The 23,494-nt window shown below is 35.7% G+C and overlaps 4 protein-coding genes across 5 annotated transcripts; 2 read left to right on the top strand and 2 right to left on the bottom strand.

Annotated features, from left to right (window-relative positions):
• The first annotated feature begins 1,902 nt into the window (after positions 1 to 1,902).
• On the top strand, positions 1,903 to 8,873 carry LOC149738372 (major facilitator superfamily domain-containing protein 6-like). Its single transcript, XM_089875858.1, has 10 exons — positions 1,903 to 2,172; positions 2,989 to 3,163; positions 3,618 to 3,860; positions 3,924 to 4,198; positions 4,256 to 4,457; positions 4,617 to 4,777; positions 4,985 to 5,067; positions 5,125 to 5,293; positions 5,366 to 5,546; positions 8,416 to 8,873. The coding sequence occupies exons 2-10, from the start codon at positions 3,025 to 3,027 to the stop codon at positions 8,664 to 8,666; spliced, it is 1,704 nt and encodes a 567-aa protein (XP_089731984.1). The 5' UTR covers positions 1,903 to 2,172; positions 2,989 to 3,024; the 3' UTR covers positions 8,667 to 8,873.
• Positions 8,874 to 12,647: 3,774 nt separating this feature from the next.
• Positions 12,648 to 15,658, top strand: LOC149738373 (damage-control phosphatase 1-like). Of its 2 annotated transcripts, none has more exons than XM_089875420.1 (6): positions 12,648 to 12,876; positions 13,549 to 13,688; positions 13,891 to 13,986; positions 14,102 to 14,264; positions 14,336 to 14,497; positions 14,845 to 15,658. In XM_089875420.1, the coding sequence occupies exons 1-6, from the start codon at positions 12,733 to 12,735 to the stop codon at positions 15,448 to 15,450; spliced, it is 1,311 nt and encodes a 436-aa protein (XP_089731546.1). In that variant the 5' UTR covers positions 12,648 to 12,732; the 3' UTR covers positions 15,451 to 15,658. The 2 variants fall into 2 exon arrangements, with proteins under 2 accessions (XP_089731546.1, XP_089731547.1); XM_089875421.1 differs by having other exon boundaries at positions 12,693 to 12,876; positions 13,872 to 13,986.
• On the bottom strand, positions 15,431 to 17,055 carry LOC149738374 (protein Cryzl2-like). Its single transcript, XM_089875422.1, has one exon. It carries the CDS (start codon positions 16,791 to 16,793, stop codon positions 15,651 to 15,653), a length of 1,143 nt encoding a protein of 380 aa, XP_089731548.1. The 5' UTR covers positions 16,794 to 17,055; the 3' UTR covers positions 15,431 to 15,650.
• A 1,813-nt stretch (positions 17,056 to 18,868) lies between these two features.
• On the bottom strand, positions 18,869 to 23,486 carry LOC149738375 (uncharacterized). Its single transcript, XM_089873690.1, has 6 exons — positions 23,083 to 23,486; positions 22,829 to 22,911; positions 22,304 to 22,523; positions 21,968 to 22,246; positions 21,658 to 21,754; positions 18,869 to 21,422 (listed from the first exon to the last, which is right to left on the bottom strand). Exons 1-6 carry the CDS (start codon positions 23,392 to 23,394, stop codon positions 18,973 to 18,975), a joined length of 3,441 nt encoding a protein of 1,146 aa, XP_089729816.1. The 5' UTR covers positions 23,395 to 23,486; the 3' UTR covers positions 18,869 to 18,972.
• Between the last annotated feature and the right edge of the window lie 8 nt (positions 23,487 to 23,494).

A 23,494-nucleotide genomic window follows, 5' to 3' on the forward strand; every position in this document is an offset into this window, starting at 1 on the left:
GTTCCAGAACAATTCGTGCGAAAACTGAATAGAATGATATTCACATTCCTCTGGGGATCGAGCTGGGAAAGAGTAAAACGAACGGTGTTAGTGAACGATTTTGAAAATGGAGGAACCAACATGATCGATGTAGGATCCTACATAACTGCGCTCAGAAGTCGATCAATTAAACAGCTACTCGACTCAGACTATAGTGCTCCTTGGAAAGACATTGAAACTCACGTTGTTCCCTTACATACGTTATCAGCAGCTCTTGGGTCTAATTTGTCGCAGCAAAACAAAATGTACAAATCGCTCATTCCGCTTCAAGCATTGCAAGCCGACCTGCTAACATGGCTGAAAACGGTTAAACTGAACAACTGTCCAACACAACATCAACCGCTGTGGTTAAACAAACATGTATTAATCAAAAGAAAAGCAATATTCTACGACGAATGGGCAGAAAGGGGTATAATGAAATATGGGGACATCTTATCAGACAATAGAAACGTCTTGACATTTGCCACAATGGCACTCAAATACGGCCTGCACAAATCAGCATGGGAGTATAACAGATACGTAAAACTAGTCACAGCGATTCCAAACAATTGGTTTCAAACCTCGCCGGAAACTACACCACAAACCAACGAAGAAGAGTTGAGAAGCCGAAAATGGTTCGACAACAAGAACTCTACGAAAGATTTTTACCAGACGATTCTAAAATTTAAATTGACCAAACCAATTAAAGCCCAGCAACATTGGGAAGAAGACGTGAGTACCAACATAGAAGACGCCGCGTGGTCCGACATTTACAGAAACACGCTCACTTCAACGATTGAAACGCGCCTAAGGTCCTTTCAACTGAAATTTAACCTTCGGGCAATTGTAACAAACGTCGACATGCACCGATTTAAAATAACAGACTCTGATTTGTGCACTTTTTGTAGTAATGCCCGAGAAACGCTTATACATTTGTTTTACAATTGCTCATATACTAAACTTTATTGGCATAATGTTGAAGGCTGGTTAGCAGCAAAACTAAGACAACCCTTAGCCCTACAACGAGATAATCTATTGTTTGGTGTTCGCCGTGACCTTCTTTTAAACTGCTTACTTCTGATCGCTAGATTTGTAATTTATCGTAGTAAAGTGCAAAAACACCGTCCTTCTGTACTTTCGTTTACTAATCTAGTCGCCTCTGTTAAACGATCTGAACGCATCATTGCTTTTAATAACCACACATTGTCGAAACACCATTTAAAGTGGTCAGGTTTTCTTTAGAACCTTCCTTTGTTACCGTTTAGTCCTTTTTATACGCTCCCGTACTTATGTATTATCCCTAAACTGTATTTTTATGTACAGCTGTATATGCTTATCAGCCGTTATCCAGTCAACTTAGATCTTGTTTACCGCCAAGTCCTTTAATATTTCCATATTTGTATTGTGTTGTTATTATTACTGCATATATATATAAAAAAAAAAAAAAAAAAAAAAAAAAAAAAAAAAAAAAAAAAAAAAAAAAAAAAAAAAAAAAAAAAAAAAAAAAAAAAAAAAAAAAAAAAAAAAAAAAAATCAACATCGTTATATATGATACATGACTAGTGTAAATGTTAACCTGATATGGTAGGTGAAGTCGTTAAAGAAAATCGCTTACGGTATAACCAAAACATAAACACTTCTATTGTTTACTAACGAAGAAGCATACGCTGATGCACGACTCAAGCATTTTGCGGTATGCAGGCTATTTATTAATATCCACTCCTACAAAGGGGGTATGAAGAAGCCAAACAAAATGAATCATTTAAGAAAGTCGCTTAGCGCTTTTATTTGAAAGGTGATAACAACCATCATCGTAACAGTGGTTATACTTTGTAGGGCACTTCACGCTTTATCTTAATCTTAAGCAGTTTTACAGTTTCAGCTTCTTTGTGTTGGTAGTGATTAAGAAGAGTGTTTTATTTAATCAATACTCTATTACTTTTCACGATTCGTCTGGTCGCTAAAGGATCTGATTTTGCGAGACAAAAGCCATGACGTCATAATGGCAATAAACATCTGGATAGCCAGATTGGAGATTCTATCTGGGGAAAGGAGGTAGCAGAAGATAGGCTTTGCATTTCGAGAAATATGAAAAGTAGTTATTTAAGAAATACGATTATTTAAGAAAGACTCGTAATAAATTAAAAGAAGCAGGTAATAAATGAAAAACTTTGAATACAATAAGTTCTCGATGATTATATGTATCGCTGCTGTGTGTAAATGCTCAATCTAGTTTTTTTTCATGTCAAACGATTTTACATGTTAAATTCAAAATTATAATTGCAAAATTGAAACATTTTTTGCCTATGTAATTTTTACTTGCAAATACTATACGGATTAGTAAAATTGGGGAATTGGGGAAATTGCCATTTTTAAGTCTTGCTTTTAATTGTTATGAGTAGTAATTTCGATTGTTGTTTACGAATGCTTATTGGTTCACATCAGGGTGCTAAACCAGCCCCATATAAAAAAAAAGTCAAATTACAGTGGCACATTGCTGATATTTATAAAGTATTTTGTTTTCCGATTGCCGATGTATCAAGCTGGTATTTGTATTGGTTTTAAACAAAATAATTATATATGTTAAATAAGGGCTGTCTGAAATTACATATTACAGATTTATATGTTTAATAATATTGTTCGAGGAAATTACTACGCTTGGTATAAAGTTCACCTGAGTTCAATGATTAACTGTTAAATGTCAATATGAAGCCAGCCATGTGCCGCCAAATAATAGCATTTTTATTTAAAAAGCCACCGCAAGTAAATCTTGTCGACGTTGTATAGGAAATAGATGATTTACAAACCTAATACTCGGTGACCGGCTGACCGCACTTTTAATATATATATATATATATATAGACACTCCTGGAGCTAACGCTGTTTTGCAGCGAGCCTTGAATCATGCATTTACAGTACAACAGAAACAATTTTATATTAATTAAAGAAACAAATGTTTTATGTTTACAGGTAAAATATTAAAGTAGTCGATAATTCACAATTACAATGAATAATACCAGCGAGTCCTGGGACGAAATGGAGGCAACATCTGCACTCAATGACTCCAAAAGTGAGAAGAAAAGCAGCTGGAAATGCGATCCAAAGTATTTGCCCCTAAAAGTGCTCTACTACTTTTTCATTGCAGGTTAGTAAAAAACAGTTGTATGAAACATAATATTTGAATGTGTGAATGAATGTAACGTACTTTATCCTCGCGTGGCCGGAAAACGACAGTCGTTATCACACGGGTTTAACACCTCGTGTCAGCTTACGAGTTACCATGTATGTTACTTTGTGGGTGATTATTTTTTTTTAGATTCTTTAATTTTTTTATGTATGGCTGATAATTTGGACAACCCATTAGTGACCACTGGGTTGGAGCAGTTGTCGTTAAGTGTCTTGCCCAAGGACACATACGCCCACAATGGTAGCAGCGACGAGCCTTGAACCCATTACCCAATGGTTACAGGCAGGCGCGCTAACCACTACACCACGGCGACGGCTATTTTTTAACACGTAGGTAGTTAAACTCAATACTTTCATTAAGAGTTTAAAACTACAATCAAAGATGTATTGTAAGTGTATAAATATATTTTCAGGTGAAGCGTCAACTTTGGTGTTTCAATCTGTCTACATGAAACATCTTGGTTTGTCTACGAAGCAAACCGGTATGTTGTGGGCATTACACAGATCGGTTGGTGTAGTGGCCACACCACTTAGTGGAGCGGTTGCTGACAAAACCGGAAAGCCAAAGACGGTTCTGTGTACTCTGCTGGCTTGTTCTGCCATCGTAGCAATGAGCATGGCTTTTGTTCCCATAGAACAACAACAGAATACGTTTGGTAATAAAGCGAAAAGTTGTAAGGCTGACACACAGGTTTAAATTGATTTATAACACATTGCAGTAACCAACTCGACTGGATTGGTTTGCTACGGAAGTAGTTTGACCAACCAGTCCAGCTTCGTAAACCAACATCATGAAAAAATCATGACAAAATGCACCAGCAATACCTCCATTGGAACCAATGTGGAAATAAAGGATGTCAGCAACTATTCAGATCATCGATTCCAATTCATCATTGAACCTTGTGATTGTTCAGCTATCAAATCAATAAAATTAAATCATTCTGGGCTCTCCTGTGCAGGTTTCTGCGATGATGCTGAAGAACGAGAAGACCAGGTTTGAGGTTAAAGCAAATTCTCCGTGTGTAGCTTTGTATCTTGTATTTTTATTTAGGTTGATCGCTACGGAATTACTTTTTGGTCAATGTTCTGCTTATTCTTATTGGCATCTGTGTTCTACCCGGGATGCACGCCAGCCATTGATGCAAGTTCCTTTGCCATTTTGGGCAAAAGCAAGAGCCATAAGTTTGGCCAACAACGACTGTTTGGCTCCATCGGATTCGGTACAGCCGCTTTTATCATTGGGACCATCAAAAGTACATACCCTCTTTTAAATCTTCCTTATATTTTTAATCAGGAGTTATGTATACCGGACCTTTGTATAGTAAGCGACACGAATAAATTAAGATTCGCGGCATGGCTTTTAAAATAAAATAAAAATAAAATGGATAAAATATTAACAAGTTTGTTTTTAGACACTATTTCATCCAACATGGCTGATCCATCGTCGTCAAACCTTCCATTTTATCCCGCTTTCTTCGGAGCTCTCTTCTTCTGGTTAACTTCTGCTGTTGTGGCTTCAAAACTTGCCATATCAAACTCTAAGTCTCAGCCTATCGCACTCTCCAATATAAAGGTATATAAACATAGTGAGAATAACGTGTTTTAAACAATTAACACCGTTCTATGGGACTCGTGAGGACATATGTTTTTTTTTAATTTATATGGAATGTTCTTTATTTACTACCAAATGGGACGAGAAAAAAGATGAAAAGATATCCGATCTTTCCCCTACCTACTATATCAATGCAAGGAAAAACGTTATTGCAGCACTGTTATGCAGGTAATCCTTCAAAACGGCCAGATACTTTCGTTTCTGATATTTATCGCCCTGTTCTTCGGATATGCTCATGCTGTCACTTTCAGGTTAGTCACAATATAACCAATACGTCCCAGTTTGAACTACTTAAAATTATGTTGCAGCTACGAATACTGGCTTTTGGAGGAAAAGCTTCATGCATCGTCACTCGTACTTGGCATGGCTTCACTTGTCGGATCACTCTCGGACATCCCATGCTACTTGCTATCCGGATATTTTATTAGGAGATTTGGACACAAAATCGTGCTTATCTTCGGGATGATGACCTTTACCGTAAGATATATTTTAAAACTTCTCTTTTACTTTTTAAATACTGGTTCTGTAGATAACAAATTATGTTTACAGCTTCGTTTGTTTTTGTTTACCGTGATAACTGCGGCTTGGCAAATAATACTGGTCGACGTGTTATATGGAATTACATGGGGCATGAATTGGTCGGTGATATGCAGTTACGCATCGGTGATCAGTCCACCTTCGCTGGAATATACTACGATGGCTGTTGTGCAGACAACGACGCATGGGATAGGTAAATTGCACTTTCTTACTCACATAATGCAGGCCTGATAAAACCAAATTCACAAAATCTTTACCTCGTCGGACTAAACACGATTAAAATAAAACGAATGAATCGCAATATCTTATTGAACACGTTATTGAACACGTTAGTGGTCATATAGATCCTTTTTCGTCGAACAGTTGTTCTTGGCTTTGTTGTTGTTGAGCACGGTAGTGGTCATATAGATCCTTTTTCGTCGAACAGTTGTTCTTGGCTTTGTTGTTGTTGTTGCTGCTGATAAGGCGATTTTTTTCGCACTTATATCAATTCTCAATTCTAGCATTTATTCTTTAGTCTCTTGATTGAAATCAAATCATATTATTATTTATAATTTTTATACTAAATTTTCAGATTTAAAACCGCAGAATTAGCGTGTGTGCACCGAAGCGTAGACGAGTGCCTTTTTCTTATCGTTATCTTCGGTAATTCGGTATAAACACCGCGTCTCTCGTTTCTTCGCTCTTTTAGTTTACCGCTAGCAATAAATCATTGTGCAGCCGCCACGAAATGAATAATATTAACTTCTAACATTACCTATAATACTGCGTGATTACGGTTTATGCAAATTCACAAAAACAAACGTTTCTAAACAACGACAAGCTTAACTATTGTAAATTTACAAGTCAACACATGGTACAGGAGTTGTACAAAGCGTATTTACACATATTCTTTACCAAACTTTCAATCCTTACACGTCTTAAGTTTAATGAGTTATAATACACGAATAAATGCATTCTATCTACTGCCCCACAGTCACCAATGGCGACTGAAACCCGCTTTGTTGGTTATTGAACACGTTAGTGGTCATATAGATCCTTTTCGTCGAACAGTTGTTCTTGGCTTTGTTGTTGTTGTTGCTGATAGGGCGGCTAAATTTTCAGATTTTTAGACTAAATTTTCAGATTTAAAACCGCACGATGAGCGATTAATTAACGATTACTTTCCTCATGCACTTTACATAGCGGAAACACTGTCTGGAGTTTGGTGGGGAACGACGTGTTATATAAGATAAGAAATCCACACAACGATTCACGACTGAATCAAACTATTAGCATTTAAGTGGGGACGCATTAAATGCACTACTCTTATACCGTATTATCATTAATCGTAATTGAAACATTATTTTTAATTCAACATCAAATGATTAATATTAACTTCTATCATTACCTAATTACTGCGTGATTACGGTTTGTCAAAATTCATGAAAACAAACGCTTTTAAGCGACGACAACGTTAACTAGTGTAAGTTTACAATAAACACATGGTACAGGAGTTGTACAAAGCGTATTTAAACATATTCTTTACCAATCACTCAATCCTCATACGTCATAAGTTTCATTAGTTAATACATGTATAAAAACATTCTGCCTACTGCTCCACAGTCACCAATGGCGACTAGAACCCGTTTTGTTGGTTACTTCAGATTCGTTTTTGATCGAGCCCAGTCGACCGTTGTAGTAAAAGGATTAACTAATATAGCAGGGTGGGGGTAGATGGGACACCTTTTCATTTTGTTTTCTCTTTTCATTTGGTAGTAAACAAAGAACATTTAATGAATTATATAACCGTATCTTCTCGACTTCCACAGACCGTTGTTAATTGTTTAAAGCACGATCAGGCTATTTGGATAATTTGTGTTACAGGTGTCCCATCTTCCCCGACTCTACTATCTTATGCTAATTAGTTTAAAACGTGTTCATTCATTAGATCTGTGATCTCTTGTTATTGGTTACTTTTGATTTGTTTTTGATCGATCTCAGTCGACCATTGTAGTGATAGGGTTAATTAATAATATGCTAATTAGTTTATACCGTGCTCATGCATTAGATCTGTGTGATCTCTTGTTGTTGTTGTTGCTGATAGGGTGATTATTTTCCGCACTTATCCTAATTCTCAGTTCTAGCATTTTTCTTTTATCTCTTGATCATCAAATCGTAATATATATTTATAATTTTTAGACTGAATTTTCAGATTTAAAACCGCACGATGAGCGATTAATTAACGATTACTTTCCTCATGCACTTTACATAACGGAAACACTGTCTGGAGTTTGGCGGGAAACGACGTGTATCCACACAACGATTCACGACTGAATCGCACTATTAGCATTTGTGGGGACGCATTAAATGCACTACTCTTATACCGTATTTTCATTAATCGTAATTGAAACATTATTTTTAATTCAACATCATATGATTAATATTAACTTCTAACATTACCTAATTACTGCGTGATTACGGTTCGTCAAAATTCATGAAAACAAACGTTTTTAAGCGACGACAACGTTAACTAGTGTAAGTTTACAATAACCACATGGTACAGGAGTTGTACAAAGCGTATTTACACATGTTCTTTACCAATCACTCAATCCTCATACGTCATAAGTTTCATTAGTTATAATACATGTATAAATACATTCTGCCTACTGCTCCACAGTCACCAATGGCGACTAGAACCCGTTTTGTTGGTTACTTCAGATTTGTTTTTGATCGAGCCCAGTCGACCGTTGTAGTAAAAGGATTACTAATATAGCAGGGTGGGGGTAGATGGGACACCTTTTCATTTTGTTTTCTCTTTTCATTTGGTAGTAAACAAAGAACATTTAATGAATTATAAAACCGTATCTTCACGACTTCCACAGCCCATTGTTAATTGTTTAAAACACGATCAGGCTATTTGGATATTATGTGTTAAAGGTGTCCCATCTTCCCCGACTCTACTATCTTATGCTAATTAGTTTAAAACGTGTTCATTCATTAGATCTGTGATCTCTTGTTTAATACAATTGCTATAGGTTTGATGTACCGAAGTATAATATCTCGTTACTTTCGTTTCACAGGTTGGAGCACTGGGGCGCTCCTTGGAGGTCACATTTTTAGTGTAATGGGAAGCGAGTGGATGTTTCGTGTTACAGCAGTGATGGTTGCTTGTGCAGTTGTTTTATATGCAATTGTTGTCACCTGCTACCACGTCAAGATTTCGAGACAGTCGAAACAGCAAACTTTCAAAACTCAAACTAAAACAGCAGATATAAATGGAAATAACATGTGTCAAAACGAAATGTTGTATGTAGACCCGGGAGCTGTATAAACAGTTGCATATTGATTAAGGGGAATAACTTCTTGTTTTAATACAGCATTAGGTTGCGTCATTAAAACATCAATTTTCACAGTACTATATTTCATACTATTTTTATTTTAATTTGTTTGGGAGTGCCGTCAAGAACATACCCATTCTATCTTATTGCTGGAAGTATAGGTCGTATTGATCGCACAACAATATAAGAGCTATATAGTAGGATGCAATGACATATATTGTGACAAAGAACATCAGCGACATTCTCACTTCACCTATGCAAGTAATATAGTACAATGGGGGAAGATGGGTCTCTTAAGCACATATTGCCAAATATTTCCAAAATCAAAATAGATGACGATATTTGGTTAATACCACGAATTAGTACTATAATTCCTTTATTAATTGACACCAATTTAATAAAATATAATAAAACACACGAAGAGTTATTCACCGATCCGCACAACAAGTAAAATTTTACAAATTCGAAAACACACAGGATAAGATGGGACAGTTTAAAATCAATGTTAATTTTGATAATTAAGTGTATTTATGAATAGAAATATACGTAAATAACACGAAATAATACTGTACGCTTTGAAAATTAGGTCTAAACATTCATTTTCTTGCCCGACTGCTATAGTTTTTCACATGTTACCGATATACATTATGCTATTGCGTAACAATTGGTATTGTTTGAACGTAAATGGGTAATGTTCGAACATCAATGGATACATTTTGTATCCTACAAATGTATATGAAAATGTAATAACAGAAAATTGATAATAACTATTGATAAAGTTTTTATTTTTGCTACAAATTGGGTATTACTACTCTGTTTTTGGCACAGGCCACTTCTTATAAATTATCACCAAGTGCAAATGACCAAATTTCGAATATATTTTCAAAATATTATCTTTTTATTATATCAGTATCTTATAGTTAAAAACCCGCTGAGGTATAAATTACTAAATTAAAAGCAAATCTTTCAAAGTTTGGGTATGAAAACATACAAAACTACAATGTGGGGGAAGATGGGACTCTAAATTGAAATATATTTACATTAGCAGTATTCTGCAACTTGTAGTTAACCTACCGAGTTAAACAGGCTGTGCTAGTTTCTTTGTCATGTAAACTTCATACAAATAACGTTAAACCAATATTTTTTGTTGTTTTTATCTCAAATTAAAGTCATGTTGACCCCTGCCTATTTTCTTCATGCTTATATCTCAGTGTTTTTTTACAAAACTAAAACTAGTTTTATGAGACAAAATCAAACTGTACGAAATATTCAAGGTTGTTTTATGAAGCTATGAAACTAGTTTAATCGTTCGCACACGCAAACTAAAAAAAATTATTGGCTTTACTGTGATTTAGCGAGCTTTAAAAAGTAGCACCTTACCAAAAGAAAATTTAAAAAAAGTCTCGTCTGACAAAGTGCCCCATCTTCCCCCACCCTACTATACAGTAAGGGGGGAAGATGGGAAAACTCTATTTTCGTCCGGATAGTAGTAGTAAATAAAGAACATTCAAAGAATTATAAAACTGTATCTTCGCGACTTCCATAGACCTATGTTAATTGTTTAACACGATAAGGTTATTTGGAAATTATGTAACAAAGGTGTCCCATCTTCCCTATGCTACTAAGATATTTGAAACAGAAGTATGTGATGCACATACTAATACAACCTTAAAGGCGCATACTAACGAAAAATCAAATGTTGTGTATTGAGGGAAAAGCTAAAACGTGATATATAAAGGTAGGCCTACCACTAAGTTCGTGTTGAAAATTAAAGTTGAAGTTACTCTGCATAATTTTTATGTGTTGCTAGGTTTAGTAAACAAACTGAAACATATAGTATGGTGGAGGTAAATAGGACACTTGGCCAAAAAAAAACTTCTTTTTAAACTTTCTTTTCACGAATCCCCTTTTAATGATTACCAAAAACAATAATGTAACAGAATTATTCGACAATCTTATCACGATTTAATCATACTATACTAAAGTGATAGTACGCTACAGTTTAGTCAGACAGTGCAGTATAACAGTGCAAGACATAGTCCGTATATAGGCATTTTTATTATGTTTATATACGGAAGAGGATCATGGAAATTATTGTATAGTGTAGAGTGACGAATTTTTATTAGTTTAGCGAAAATATCTGATCATTTGCGTAACGAAATAACATTTGTAGTCAGATTGGCCTCTGCTTAAACGAAAGTTTTTGGACGACCTTTTTGCTGATTCACTGACAAGGCAGCACCAGATATATGGACTTCACAAGTAAAAATCTTAGAACTAATGCATTGAGTTCTGATATGGCAGATATTCAACCCATTTTAAATATTTGGAAACAATTTTAATGCAATTATTGGCATGATAGAGAAAGTGCACGGACTGCTTAAAAATGCCCATTTGTAGATTACGTGAATGTGCTCCAACAAATCTATGTTCTTGCTGTGAAGGAAAACACAACAAAAAGAGAACAAAGATCTAATGAATGAGCATGGCTTAAACTAATTAGCATAATATAGTAGGATGGGTAGGAGAGACGCCTTCAACACGTAATATTTAAATAGCCTGATCGTGTTTTAAACATTTAACAACAGTCTGTGGAAGTCGTAAGGATACAGTTTTATAAGTCATTGAATGTTCTTTATTTACTACCAAAGGAAAAGAAAATACTAGACGAAAAGGTGTCCCATCTTCCCCCACCCTACCATATTAATTAACCGTTTTACTACAACGGTCGACTGAGCTCGATCAAAACCAAGTCAGAAGTAACCAACAAAACGAGTTCTAGTAATTGGTGACTGTGGAGCAGCAGGCAGAATGCATTCATACATGTATTATAATTTATATCTAATGAAACCTATGATGTTTGTCGTATGAGGATTGAGTGATTGGTAAAGAATATGTGTAAATACGCTTTGTACAACTCCCGTACCGTGTATTGACTTGTAAATTAATGTTAAAAGTTAATATTAATCATATAATGTTTAAATAAAAGTAATGTTTCAACTACGATAAATGTTAATAAGGTATAAGAGTAGTGCGTTTAATGCGTCCCCACTTAAATGGAACTAGTTTGATTCAGGCGTGAATCGAGGATTCCTTATCTCACCAACACGTGCCCTCCCAAACTCTCAGGCCTAGACAGCATAAGCGCTGTCTGCACAAATCTGATTACTGAATCTACTGCCTAACGATTTTGGCGCCCGCTATTATAGCTCAGTGTTGCGGGTTCGATCCTTGCCTGCCGTAAACATTATTTTGGATTTTGTTTTTTATATAAAAAGACATAGGAGACTAATACTATATATACTTTTTATTTATATTTGCAAACTTACGCAAACGAAGCTTCTTTGCTTCTTTGGCATACGCAGGGCAGAGCCATAGAAATACCGAGTAGTCCAACCCATTGTTACGTAAAACACAAATTGAACGGCAATTTGGGTCCAAAATAACACACTAGGTATAGGGAAAATGTGTGTTTTTCGGTAAATTACAGAAAAACTTGGGTCTAAAACAAAATTTAAAGGTTGAAAAATGTAAAAAACATGTGTTATTTGTTTTCTGTGTCAAAAAAGTCAAAAATTAGAATTAAGGGGGTTGATTTTCGACATTTTAGTCATTTAATGCGGCTAAATTTATACATTTTTTTCTAAAAAATGTTTGGTAAGGTAAATAGAAGCTGTTGTACACCTTCCCACAATAGGAAAACACAAACAAAACTTAACAAGTTCGTTTAAACCCATTGTCAAAGTCACCACTTTTGCTCTATTTTGGACACACATAGACGGCAGTTGGACTACTCGGTGTTTATACGACTCTGACGCAGGGTGGCCGATAGCGTCACAAACACACAAGACGTCATAATCGTGAGAGAACGTAAGAAAAAAGCAGCCAGTCTCTCAACCACCGTTTTTAGTTTCTACCGCGCCAAACAAGATGTTCCCTGTTGTATCTTATATCTAAACATAGGATTCTTTTTTCTTACATGTTTTTGCTTCGATACTAAAGTAGTGAAGTGTTTGCAGGTATCCAATTGGCTGTCTACTTTTAGAATAATCTCTTGATATGGATTATCCGTTGCCGTTGTTAGCTGCAGAAAGTGGTAGCTTTGCCTACAATACCATGAAAGACAGAGTTCCACGTATCTTAACAAAATGTATTGATGTATGCCATAAAGAGATTTCAAATTTTCAAAATCAATTTGGCGAGGTTAGTCATGCTTAATAAAAATTACATATGTTTTTTTCAATAATGGTTTAATTGCTACGTCAACGACTTGTTAGAAATGTAGGTACTGGTAAAGAATCTCCCCATTCCAACTTTATTTGCTAACAAATGGGACTATACAAAGAAGACGGAAAACTTTTTCCGCTAGGTGTCGGTAATTATTTAAATTCAAAAATACGGAAAAACGAACAAAACAGCACTACAACGTGTTAATAAGTGTAAAACAAATTAATTAAATAATGAAAATACCTTTCTTGTAAGGTCATTTGACGTCTTTTGAACTTGGCTATGTAGCATTTCTGGTCAAAATAACCAAAATATCTGCAAACGTTTGCAACCGCGTGCAGGTGCAACCTGTAGTTTTATTAGGTACCCATCTGTAACGTAGAAAGTAAACTCAACAATACGCATTCTATGACGTAATAATCTTACTTTTTCTTTTGTTTAATTTAGGACGGCCCCTGTGGCACGATTTCATGCATTTTCAAAATCAGAATTTTTTTTAAAAAATTTAGACAGCCGGTATCAGTAAGAATAAACATTTTGAAACCAAAATTGTAGGTGGCTACCAGCTGAAGGATTACCAGCAAATGGCACCAAGAAGTTTCACATTTTCTTAGTGTGGAAGTAAATAAATAAATGTTGCTTCTTCAGGAAGGCCGGTTGGATTGTCAATCAGTTATTGGGCAACTATCTCAGCTCAGAAGTGAAATAATGACAGATAAATCTTTAACTTTGTTGGATGATGAAATAGACGACTGTGAAGTTTGGAATGCAAGATTTGAACAAAACAGGTACAAATTGTATCATGGTTTTATTGTTTTTAATTATTTTCTTTTTTTTCCATACAAATACATATATGTATAAATAATGTATATTTACATTTAATTGTAAAAGCAGGTATGTGATCTACTGATAGATGTTGTCATAACTTGTAGTTTTAATAAATCAACAAAAATATGCTACAATTTCGACAGGGTTTTATAAATTTGTTAGATCTGTTCACCAGTCGCACCCAACATGGTTTAGTTCGCCTTGGTTGTATGTGGAGTGCTTTATGTACAGAAAAATTCAGTCTGTTTTATCAAAGAGGTAAGTCTGTCTAATACATACCTAAACCAAGCTGATTTATATTTTAATTGTGTGCTTATTGAATAAATAAAGTTTATAGTTGGGGTTTTTATTGTACAAAATTATCCTGTTTTAGTAACCACATGAAAAAATTTGATCCATTTTTGGATCAAAAAAATCTTGCTTTGTTGCAATCACTTCCAGCCATGAGAAACTTAGCTGCTTTTCTGGATCAAGTTTTAAAGATTGACCTTGGTGATGCTAAGATCCTTGGGTTGAGACTACAAGACTTTTTACAGGTCATTACTTTCATTTAATTAAATAGAAATTGTAAAATATACTTTTTATATGTACACAAATGTATATGTAGGTGTCATTATGGGGTAACAGATGTGACTTGTCACTATCTGGTGGCGAGGAAAGCTCACAGACCACAGATCCTCATAAGAATCTCACAACACTAAGCGAGTTCTTGCTTGTTGATTGTTCCAAGAAAGTTTTCGATTATCTTTATATAATAAATCAAGATAAGGTAAGTTGTGAACATCATTCTTTTGTGTCCAACAATATTGTTTGCAAATTGGAATTATTCTCTCTAATGTCTTTCTCTTAATCCATAATGGTGAGCCAAACGATTTATTACATGAAAATACAAATAACAAACCGAGTTTAATGCGTTTGATTTATCTGTTCCTTTTTATATAAGTGTATGTATTTTTGTATTCTCTATTAAACTATTGATACTAATTGCAACTTGCAATAGAACCATTACTTTTTTTGAACGTTAAACAAGGAACAAATTATCCACCTAAAATTTTTATTGTTTTCTCTTTTTGCTTTGGTTTAAATTTAGTTACACAAATATTTTACTTATTGCAGAAGACGGATAAAGTTGTCGATATCATTTTGGACAACTCTGGTTTTGAGTTATTCACAGATCTGATTTTAGCAGAATTTCTGCTTGCATCGAAGTTGGCAACAAAAATTCGATTTCATCCAAAGCGATTTCCATGGTTTGTATCAGATGTCACTCCACAGGATTTTCTTGATACAATAGATATACTTGGGAAAGACAGTAGTCAGGTTCTTAGTGATTTTGCTTTGCGGTGGAAAGAAAGACTACAGGATGAAACATTCACTTTAATCACTGATGAAAACTTAACATGGTTTTGGACTCTCCCAGATCCATTTTACTTGATGAAGAATGTTTCTCCGTCTTTACTACAACTTCTGGAAACTTCCAAACTACTTATTTTCAAGGGCGACTTGAATTACAGAAAGCTCGTCAGTGACTTAAAGTGGTTACATGAAACATCTTTTGTTAAGGCATTGCGTGGATTCACGTCCACCCCACTTTGTTCGCTGCGTACACTAAAAGCTGAAGTAGTAGTCGGCTTACCAACTGGTGTTGCTGAGTCTATAGCTAAATGTGATGCTGATTGGATGGTCACTGGCAAATACGCAGTTATACAATCAAACATTTAATATTTTTTCCAAATTGGGTAATACTGCTTTATTATTGCTATAAATTAGAATAATCTTTGTGACAACAAGTCTAGATAATTCAGAAATATATTAATAGAAGGTATTCTGCCTACAATTCCTTACAAGGAGAATTAAATAAACATATTACAAAAATTAAATACCACAACTTGCATAGAGATTTACAAATAAATTAATCTTGTTCATCGAACTTCTATGATCACTTTACCCACAGATTTTCGAGCTTTAATAAATTCGAAAGCTTTGTTAATTTGAGACAAATCGAATGTAGCTGATACTAGTGGAGTAAGTTTTCCATCATTATATAACCTAAAGCTTTCATTAACACTCCATTCGAATGTCTTAACATTCTCCATTGCATACGCACCCCAATATGTTCCAATTGTGGAAATATTTTTAACCAGCAGATGATTAGCAGGAATTTGTGGAATATCACCAGAGGCAAACCCAATCACTAACAATCTTCCTTCAAATGCAATGCTTCGGAAAGCATCCTTAAATATTTGACCGCCCACTGTATCAAACACCACATTTGCACCACTGCTGCAAATCTCCTTCATCTTGGATCTGAGGTTGTCTTTTTTATAATTAATGGCAGCAACTGCACCGCGTGACCGTACAATGTCACACTTTTCATCACTGCCAACAGCACCAATAACTTTTGCACCTATTGCATTTGCACCAATATCCACAGCAGCCAAGCCCACTGCTCCTGCAGCTGCAGTTACAAGCAGATGCTCATTTTCTTTTAACGCTGCTCGTTTTTTAAGAGCTAACAGAGCAGTACCATAAGAGCAAACAAAGCCAGCAGCTTCTGTCATACTCATTTTTTCAGGAATTTCCCACACAGAATCTTGAGTGGTAACCACTTCTTCAGCATATGCACCAAAAGATTGACTCAAACCAACAACTCTCATACCTGGCGTTAGATCAGTTACATCAGGCCCAACTTCCAATATAACACCAGACATTTCACTTCCAGGTACAAATGGTGTTGGAAGCTTCACTTGGTATTCACCGACTACCATCAGCAAGTCACCAAAGTTAACACCAACGGCCTCAACTTGAATTCGTATCTCCCCTGAAGATAATTCTGGTTGCGATTCAATAAGGTCTATAACCAGTGGTTTGCCAAGTTCTTTGCAAACAGCTGCTTTAAAAAAGTTGCGTCTGGTAGAACTAGAGGAGACCGCATTTTTTAGGAAGCTTGGAGAGGAAAGCTTTTGTTTTAGTTCCAAACACGCTTGTGGCCTGATAAGTGTAGATGTACCTCTTGCAAGTGGTCGCAGAAACAGTTCTGGGGGAAACTTAATAAACTTTTCCATTATTCTTTAGAATCAAAGAAAGTTCTAAACAGGTTGTTAAAATACTATTTAAAATGGGTCTTTTGTGAGGGGTTATGCATGGTTGCGCATACTTTGCTATAAATACCAAGCTTAAATATAGATCAAAATTAAAAAGGGATTGCTGTTAAATAATTTGTCTTATTAATACCACAATCACTCTTAACAGTGTGGATCAAAATTTAATTTTACCCCCAATATTTTCCGAGGCATGACCAAAAACGTAATTTTTATTTCACGTGGTTGGGATACTCTTTAAAATACAGGTCGGAATTGAAAAGGGTGGTGTTTAATCATTCGTCTAAAAATCAAACTGTACGAAATATTCATGGTTGTTTTATGAAGCTATGAAACTAGTTTAATCGTTCGCACACGCAAACTAAAAAAATCATTGGCTTTACTATGATTTAGCGATCATTAAAAAAATGACACCTTACTATTTTGCATTTTTTTACCTGTTCAAAGTATACTGTTTCTATTTTACCTATTTTTTTAATATTTAAAAACGGTAATCAGATTTGAGGGGCGTTTTATAAAGTCGTGATAATACTGTCGAATAATTCTGTAACCTTATTTTCCTGATTATCATTAAATGGGAGTCCGTAAAAAGAATATTAAAAAAGAGTCTCGTCTGACAAAGTGTCCCATCTTCTCCTACCCTACTATGTTTGAAATTTGGTCATTTGCACTTGGTGATAATTTATGAGAAGTGGCTTGTGCCAAAAACAGAGTAGTAAATACCCAATTTGTAGCAAAAATAAAAACTTTATCAATAGTTATTATCAATTATCTGTTATTACAAGTTTATCCATCGATTATATACAATATTTATCCATTGATGTTCGAACATTATCCATTGTCATTCAAACAATACCCATTGTTATGTAACAAGAGATCACAGATCTAATGAATGAGCACGTTGTAAACTAATTAGCATAATAGTTATTAGGTAATGTTAGAAGTTGAAATTAATCATATAGTAATTAGGTAATGTTAGAAGTTTATATTAATCATATGATGTTGAATTAAAAATAATGTTTCAATTACGATTAATGATAATAAGGTATAAGAGTAGTGCATTTAATGTGTCCCCACTTAAATGGTAGTAGTTTGATACAGTCGTGAGTCGTTGTGAGGATTTCTTATCTCACCAACACGTGCAGTCGTGCACTGCAAAACCCCCAATGTCCCACATTTCTAGATCTTATAACCGCCGTTTCGACATGTCGTATCATATGGAGTTATAGCTCAATCGGTTCAAAATACTTTATATAGTACAATCATTTAATTAAACTTTAAGGTGCATTTTGAATTTGGCGCATTTGATCAAACAGTAAAGTAATCTTCAATAAATCGCTAATTACGCGGTTCCAATTCTGAAAATTTAAACTAAAAATTATAGATATATATTATGATTTGATTTCAATCAAGAGAATAAAAATAAATGCTAAAATAAAAAAAAAGTGCAGAAAAAAGTCACGAAAAAAACAACAACAAGAACAACTGTTCGACGAAAAAGGATCTATATGACCACTAACGTGCTCAATAATATAATGTATAGGTAACATGTTAAACTATAGCAGTAGGGCACGAAAAAGAATGTTTAGACTTAATTTTCAAAGCGTACAGTATATTATTTCGTGTTATTTACGTATATTTCTATTTTTAAATACACGTAATAATCAAAATTAACAATGATTTTAAACTGTCCCATCTTATCCTGTGTGTTTTCGAATTTGTAAAATTTCACCTGTTGTGCGGATCGCTAAATAACTCCCCGTGTGTTTTATTATATTTTATTAAATTGTTGTCAATTAATAGGAATAATAGTCATCTATTTTGATTTTGGAAATATTTGGCAACATGTGCTTAAGTGTCCCATCTTCCCCCATTGTACTATACCTTTTTCTCTCACTCCTATTTCACGTCTATCAACATAACTTTCGTTTTTGTTGCAAACTTTTCATCTCAGACAAATAATGCGTTTTTTGCCTGGTCCTATCGGTACCGTTTTCCAAAACGGATCTCTAAATTAGGAAAAACCGTATACCAACAACTCGAACAACAATAACAATATTTATTGCTTAAAAACAAACTTATATACGACATTTACATCAAAAGTTTAATGAAGACTGTTATTTTTTTAATGCTTAAGATTAAGTTAAATAGCAGCTTCGTTCCAGGTTGGAGATTCATCGCCGTTTGTGTTCGTGAGAAAACCCGAATCCACGGAATGTTGTTTGCGTGATGGGCCGAGAGAAAATGCTGATTGTCTCCTCGGTTGACCATCGTATATCGCGTGATTTACTTGGTAATCTGCTGAAGCATGTGGCTTCACATATTTACCTTTTTTCTTTGTCACTTGCATTACTTTCTTCCGAAATTTATCTTTCAGGCTTTTTCTTTCGTTTGAATTAGGAAAGGGTTCGTGTGTTGAAGTTTGCCTCGTATTGTCTGTTCGTGAGCCGTCCCAGGTGTCTCCAGGTTCTTTATATGTTCTTCGTTGCTGATCGCCAGGGAGCGATGTCTTAATAACAGATTGATGCTGATGTATTTGAAATGATTTTTCTACCAGTGGCTCAGATAGCATATTATGTTCTTCATAGTTAAGTGAGCTTGCACTAGACATTATTGTTTCGTTATCACTATCAACGCGTACAACCTCCGCGATGATGGTGCCATCGTTTTGCACTGCTGGTTCTTCGTTTGATTTAATGCCAAAAAAAGAAAATACTCTCTTAATAGCACCCTGTGCTTGCTTTTCAAACTCAGTTTCCTCTCGTTTTGCCCACAAAACCGACCAACTAAACCCCTCGTCATCGGAATTTCTTCCAGCGTCTACGACTCTCTGAATTGTTTCACTCAAATTAGCTTCAGTCTCCTTGTCTATACGCGGAATTCCCTTAACGCGAATCACAGACGATCTCCTACTTATGTTTCGTTTAACTGACCTCACCCTTTCAACCACCGTTTCACTTCCCGAGTACTCATCATATTGTTTGCTTCGTCGCCGTTGTTTTTTTACACTTTCTTTCTGAATAACTTGGTTTTGATGCAACCTCGGATCCTGCTCTCTAACCTCACGAGCAGGTTTGCTTTTTACTTCGGTTTCAGTAGAAAGAGGGATTTGGTTTTCGATGTATTCCTGTGTATAGTTTGATAACGTCACATGAGATGATTCGAGTGTTGGTTTTAAAGATTTCGATGACGTCACATGCGGAGGTGTCGCATTTGTATAATTCAATGAAGTAACAAGTGATGACGTATGTGTTGGTTGGCCATGTGTGGGTGACGTCACTTTGGATGACACATGATGTGGTTTAGAGTTTGATGACGTCACTTGATTTATCGCCACATGCGATGAGTGTGTATTTTCCGAATATGACAGCATGGGATTTTCATCAGGTGGATTTGGTAACACCATTAGCTCAGTTGGACTTTTTTCTTCCTTCTCCGTGCTCGCCGACCTGGAAGTTATTGACGGGGTTTTGAGTTCTGGTTTATTTTCTTCGTTTTCTCCGGTGAAGAGTTTCAACACCGGTATCCCGACAGCGGATATTCGTTTCAATATTTCATCTTTTGTGTTTAAAGGAGCTGGAATTGGCGGCTGCTTAGGTTCCTCAGTAAATGTTAAATCATCGAATTTTGTGCTCAGGCCCTGATGCTCATCAGAACTAATGCTCAGAGAACTGGCAGAATTTCTTCCGATATTTTTTTCTGTTGCTCGATTTAGCAAGTTGTCCATGGAACGATGTCTTCGTTTTGTTTTTGTCGATTTCTCAATTCTTTGCATCCGTTCTAAAATCTCGTTCTGTTGTTCGGAAACAATCGCAAGCTGTTGCAACAACGCATCACTGCTTCCCCCTGGCTGGTTAGCCTGCTTCCCTATTTCATTCAAATTATCTCCCACGCTTTTGTAAAGTCTTTTGTTCGCATGTCTCCGTGTGGCTGACCGCCCTCTTCTGCGGCCACCAGTTGCAGATGTTCTTATTTTCTCCTTACTGTTTCTATGTTGTTGGTTACGTTCTGTCGCAGTAAGGGTCGTGTGGTGTGACCGACTTCTTCGTTTAACTCTCACAGTCTGCTTTTGTTCTTTAATTTCTGGAGGCAGAACTATCGCAGCGTCAGTAACTTTATCTTCATACTCTTCGGAGAAATACGAAAGATCGGTAAATTGTTCGTAAGGTTGGGATAAATCAGTAGCCGACACTGAACGGGTTTTGTTTTTGGCCATAAGCAGCTCTGAAAACGAAATAAGGCTCCCAGTATCATTGTATAACGATGGCGGTGGAAGAAATGGCTTCTGTTGTTTTTTAATAGAGGCATAAATGTCGCTTTCACTTTGCGCGTGCCTCAACCAACTTCTTTGTCGGACAGGAGGCTCTGTAGTTACTGGTCGACAACTATCGCGTGTTACAGAAGGTGTCATCTTAGTTTTAATTGTTTCCAAAGTCTCGTATACATCTTCACTTTTTGTTTCTTTTGTTTCCATAGTTTCTTCCGTGTTTAAAGAGTTAGTATCAAGTGAAACTTTGTCAGGTGTTGGTTGGTTGCTCGCTGCGTGTCTTGCGTTTAGCTCTTCCAGTGCTTCTTTCATCCCATACGTTTTAACTGTAAATTACAAATAAAGTAGGTTGAGTATTAGTCCCATTAACAAGTTAAGGTCAATAGAAATGAAAGAGATATGACGACATAGGGGTTTTGTTTAATCTACAAAAAAATGAGAACTTTCTCAAAAATATCACAAGATTGCTTATGCGGTAATAGCGCACACTTGGCGTGTAAAAGACGAAACCGGTGTTACGACTGTTTTATCACGCCACGCAAGAATAAATCAATGGCATACGTTCATTACCATACTCTTGATTATCAAAACACCTATAATCATGGGATGGGGGAAGATGGGTCATTGATTTATTACAAAGTGTAATTGCGTTACATTTCTGTAGCGAACCGCCGTTGTATTATTCTTTTGTCTTAAATATTGATATTATTGTTTGACGTCGGCAACTACTATGTTGCCAAATATGTATGTCTGTTTTTGTGTGTGTTTAACTGTGGTTGTTCTGGTTATTGTGAAATGATGCACTATTGCACAACATAAGTAACTTATACAAGTCACATTATAAACTTTTGACTGTGATCAATTAATTAACTTTATGTATATACTGCATGATTAAAATATTGATGGAACAACATTGCATATATAACTCATTACCCTTTGTGTCACCATCGTCACTGGAATGGAAATGCTTGATCATCATTTCGTTAATTTGTCTTTCTTTTTTTTCTTGTTTCCGTTTTTCGATTTTCTGTACAACGGTCCCAACGAATGCTATTCTTTTGTGTGGCATCACGCTTTTACCAAGAGCAGAAAAAAGGGTTTCGTCTTTTAGATTGGCGTTGGCAACATAAGTCGGTTTATAAATCTCCTCCTGGAAAGATTAATCGTGTTTTTAACCCTGACATAAATAAGGTTCGCACATTGTTACCTCTAATGTTTTAACTTGTTCATGTTCACCATAACCCTCAACAAAAGTTTCCCAATCCAACTTTTTTACTGCCCCTGTCTTCCCCGCGTGGCGCTGTCGAAAAGCTTCGATCTTCTCCCTCTCTTGGCGTTGCTTCCGTCTTCTCCAAACCTCTTCATCTGTGATAAATCCTTCTTCTTCCGCTTTCTTTAGCTTGTTCATCTTCTTAGTATAGTTCTTCCTGTAACGATGTACAAAATTACGTCTTAATTTTGTACGATTTACAAACGGTATGTATACCTGCGTAGTAAAGTGGAGTAAGATATAGGATACCGTTAAACCGTTAACACTTAAATCCTTGTTTGCTGACCGTGTTTTAAACAAAGTAAAACGCTATTTGCAGTGGCGAGTTATTGAACTTTGTAACTATACTTTGTTTATTACCAAATGAGACGAAAAAAAACAAATAAAAACATGTCGTATCTTACCCCACCCTATACTTGTTAACCATTCGCTCACGCGTTTAAAGATGCTTCAGATAAATACCTGTGTTTAGCCATCGGTACAGTATTTTGCGGAACAACCAAAAGGCAGTCGGTTGTTGATTTGCTGGTATTGTTTTCATCCACCTGTATCAATTAATCTCTTTAATAAATCGTTTTTGTAGCAATTAAACAGGAAAATAAAGGTTATTATAGGCTAAGTTGTGTAACCTGCGACTAACATATAACTGTAGCCATGGCCTATGGAGATATCTCTAGTAGGCCATGCTATAGCCCACACGATGGTAGCCTACTTACTTGGAGCATAGTAACAGCGGACTCCATCATACCCCGTGGCAGTTGCTGGCTACTTAGTGGAGTAGTAAGAAGAGGTGATAAGGGAAGATTATCACCGGATGATCGCCCAGAACTACTTCCTGATAAATTCGAACCCCGTCCACTAAAATATGCATTCTTTGTCAGTGTCGGAACGTCAAACCTCGGCATTGAAATCGGAACTTTGCTTTCGTCAAGAGGCACAAGCTCAGGTAAGTCCTTATATAAATCAAAACTTTCCATTTCGATTTTCCCCTGTTTTGGTGGTTTGATTTTCTGCTTATAGGAAAGCATAGTTGCAACTATAGCTGTAACTTTCCCAATCCGTTTACTACTACCTGTACCAAGAGGTATGTTGTTAAAGTGATAACAAATTGTTACATAACTTTAACTG

Source organism: Ciona robusta, chromosome 3 (assembly GCF_009617815.1).
Source record: "Ciona robusta chromosome 3, ASM961781v2".
Taxonomy (NCBI): domain Eukaryota; kingdom Metazoa; phylum Chordata; class Ascidiacea; order Phlebobranchia; family Cionidae; genus Ciona; species Ciona robusta.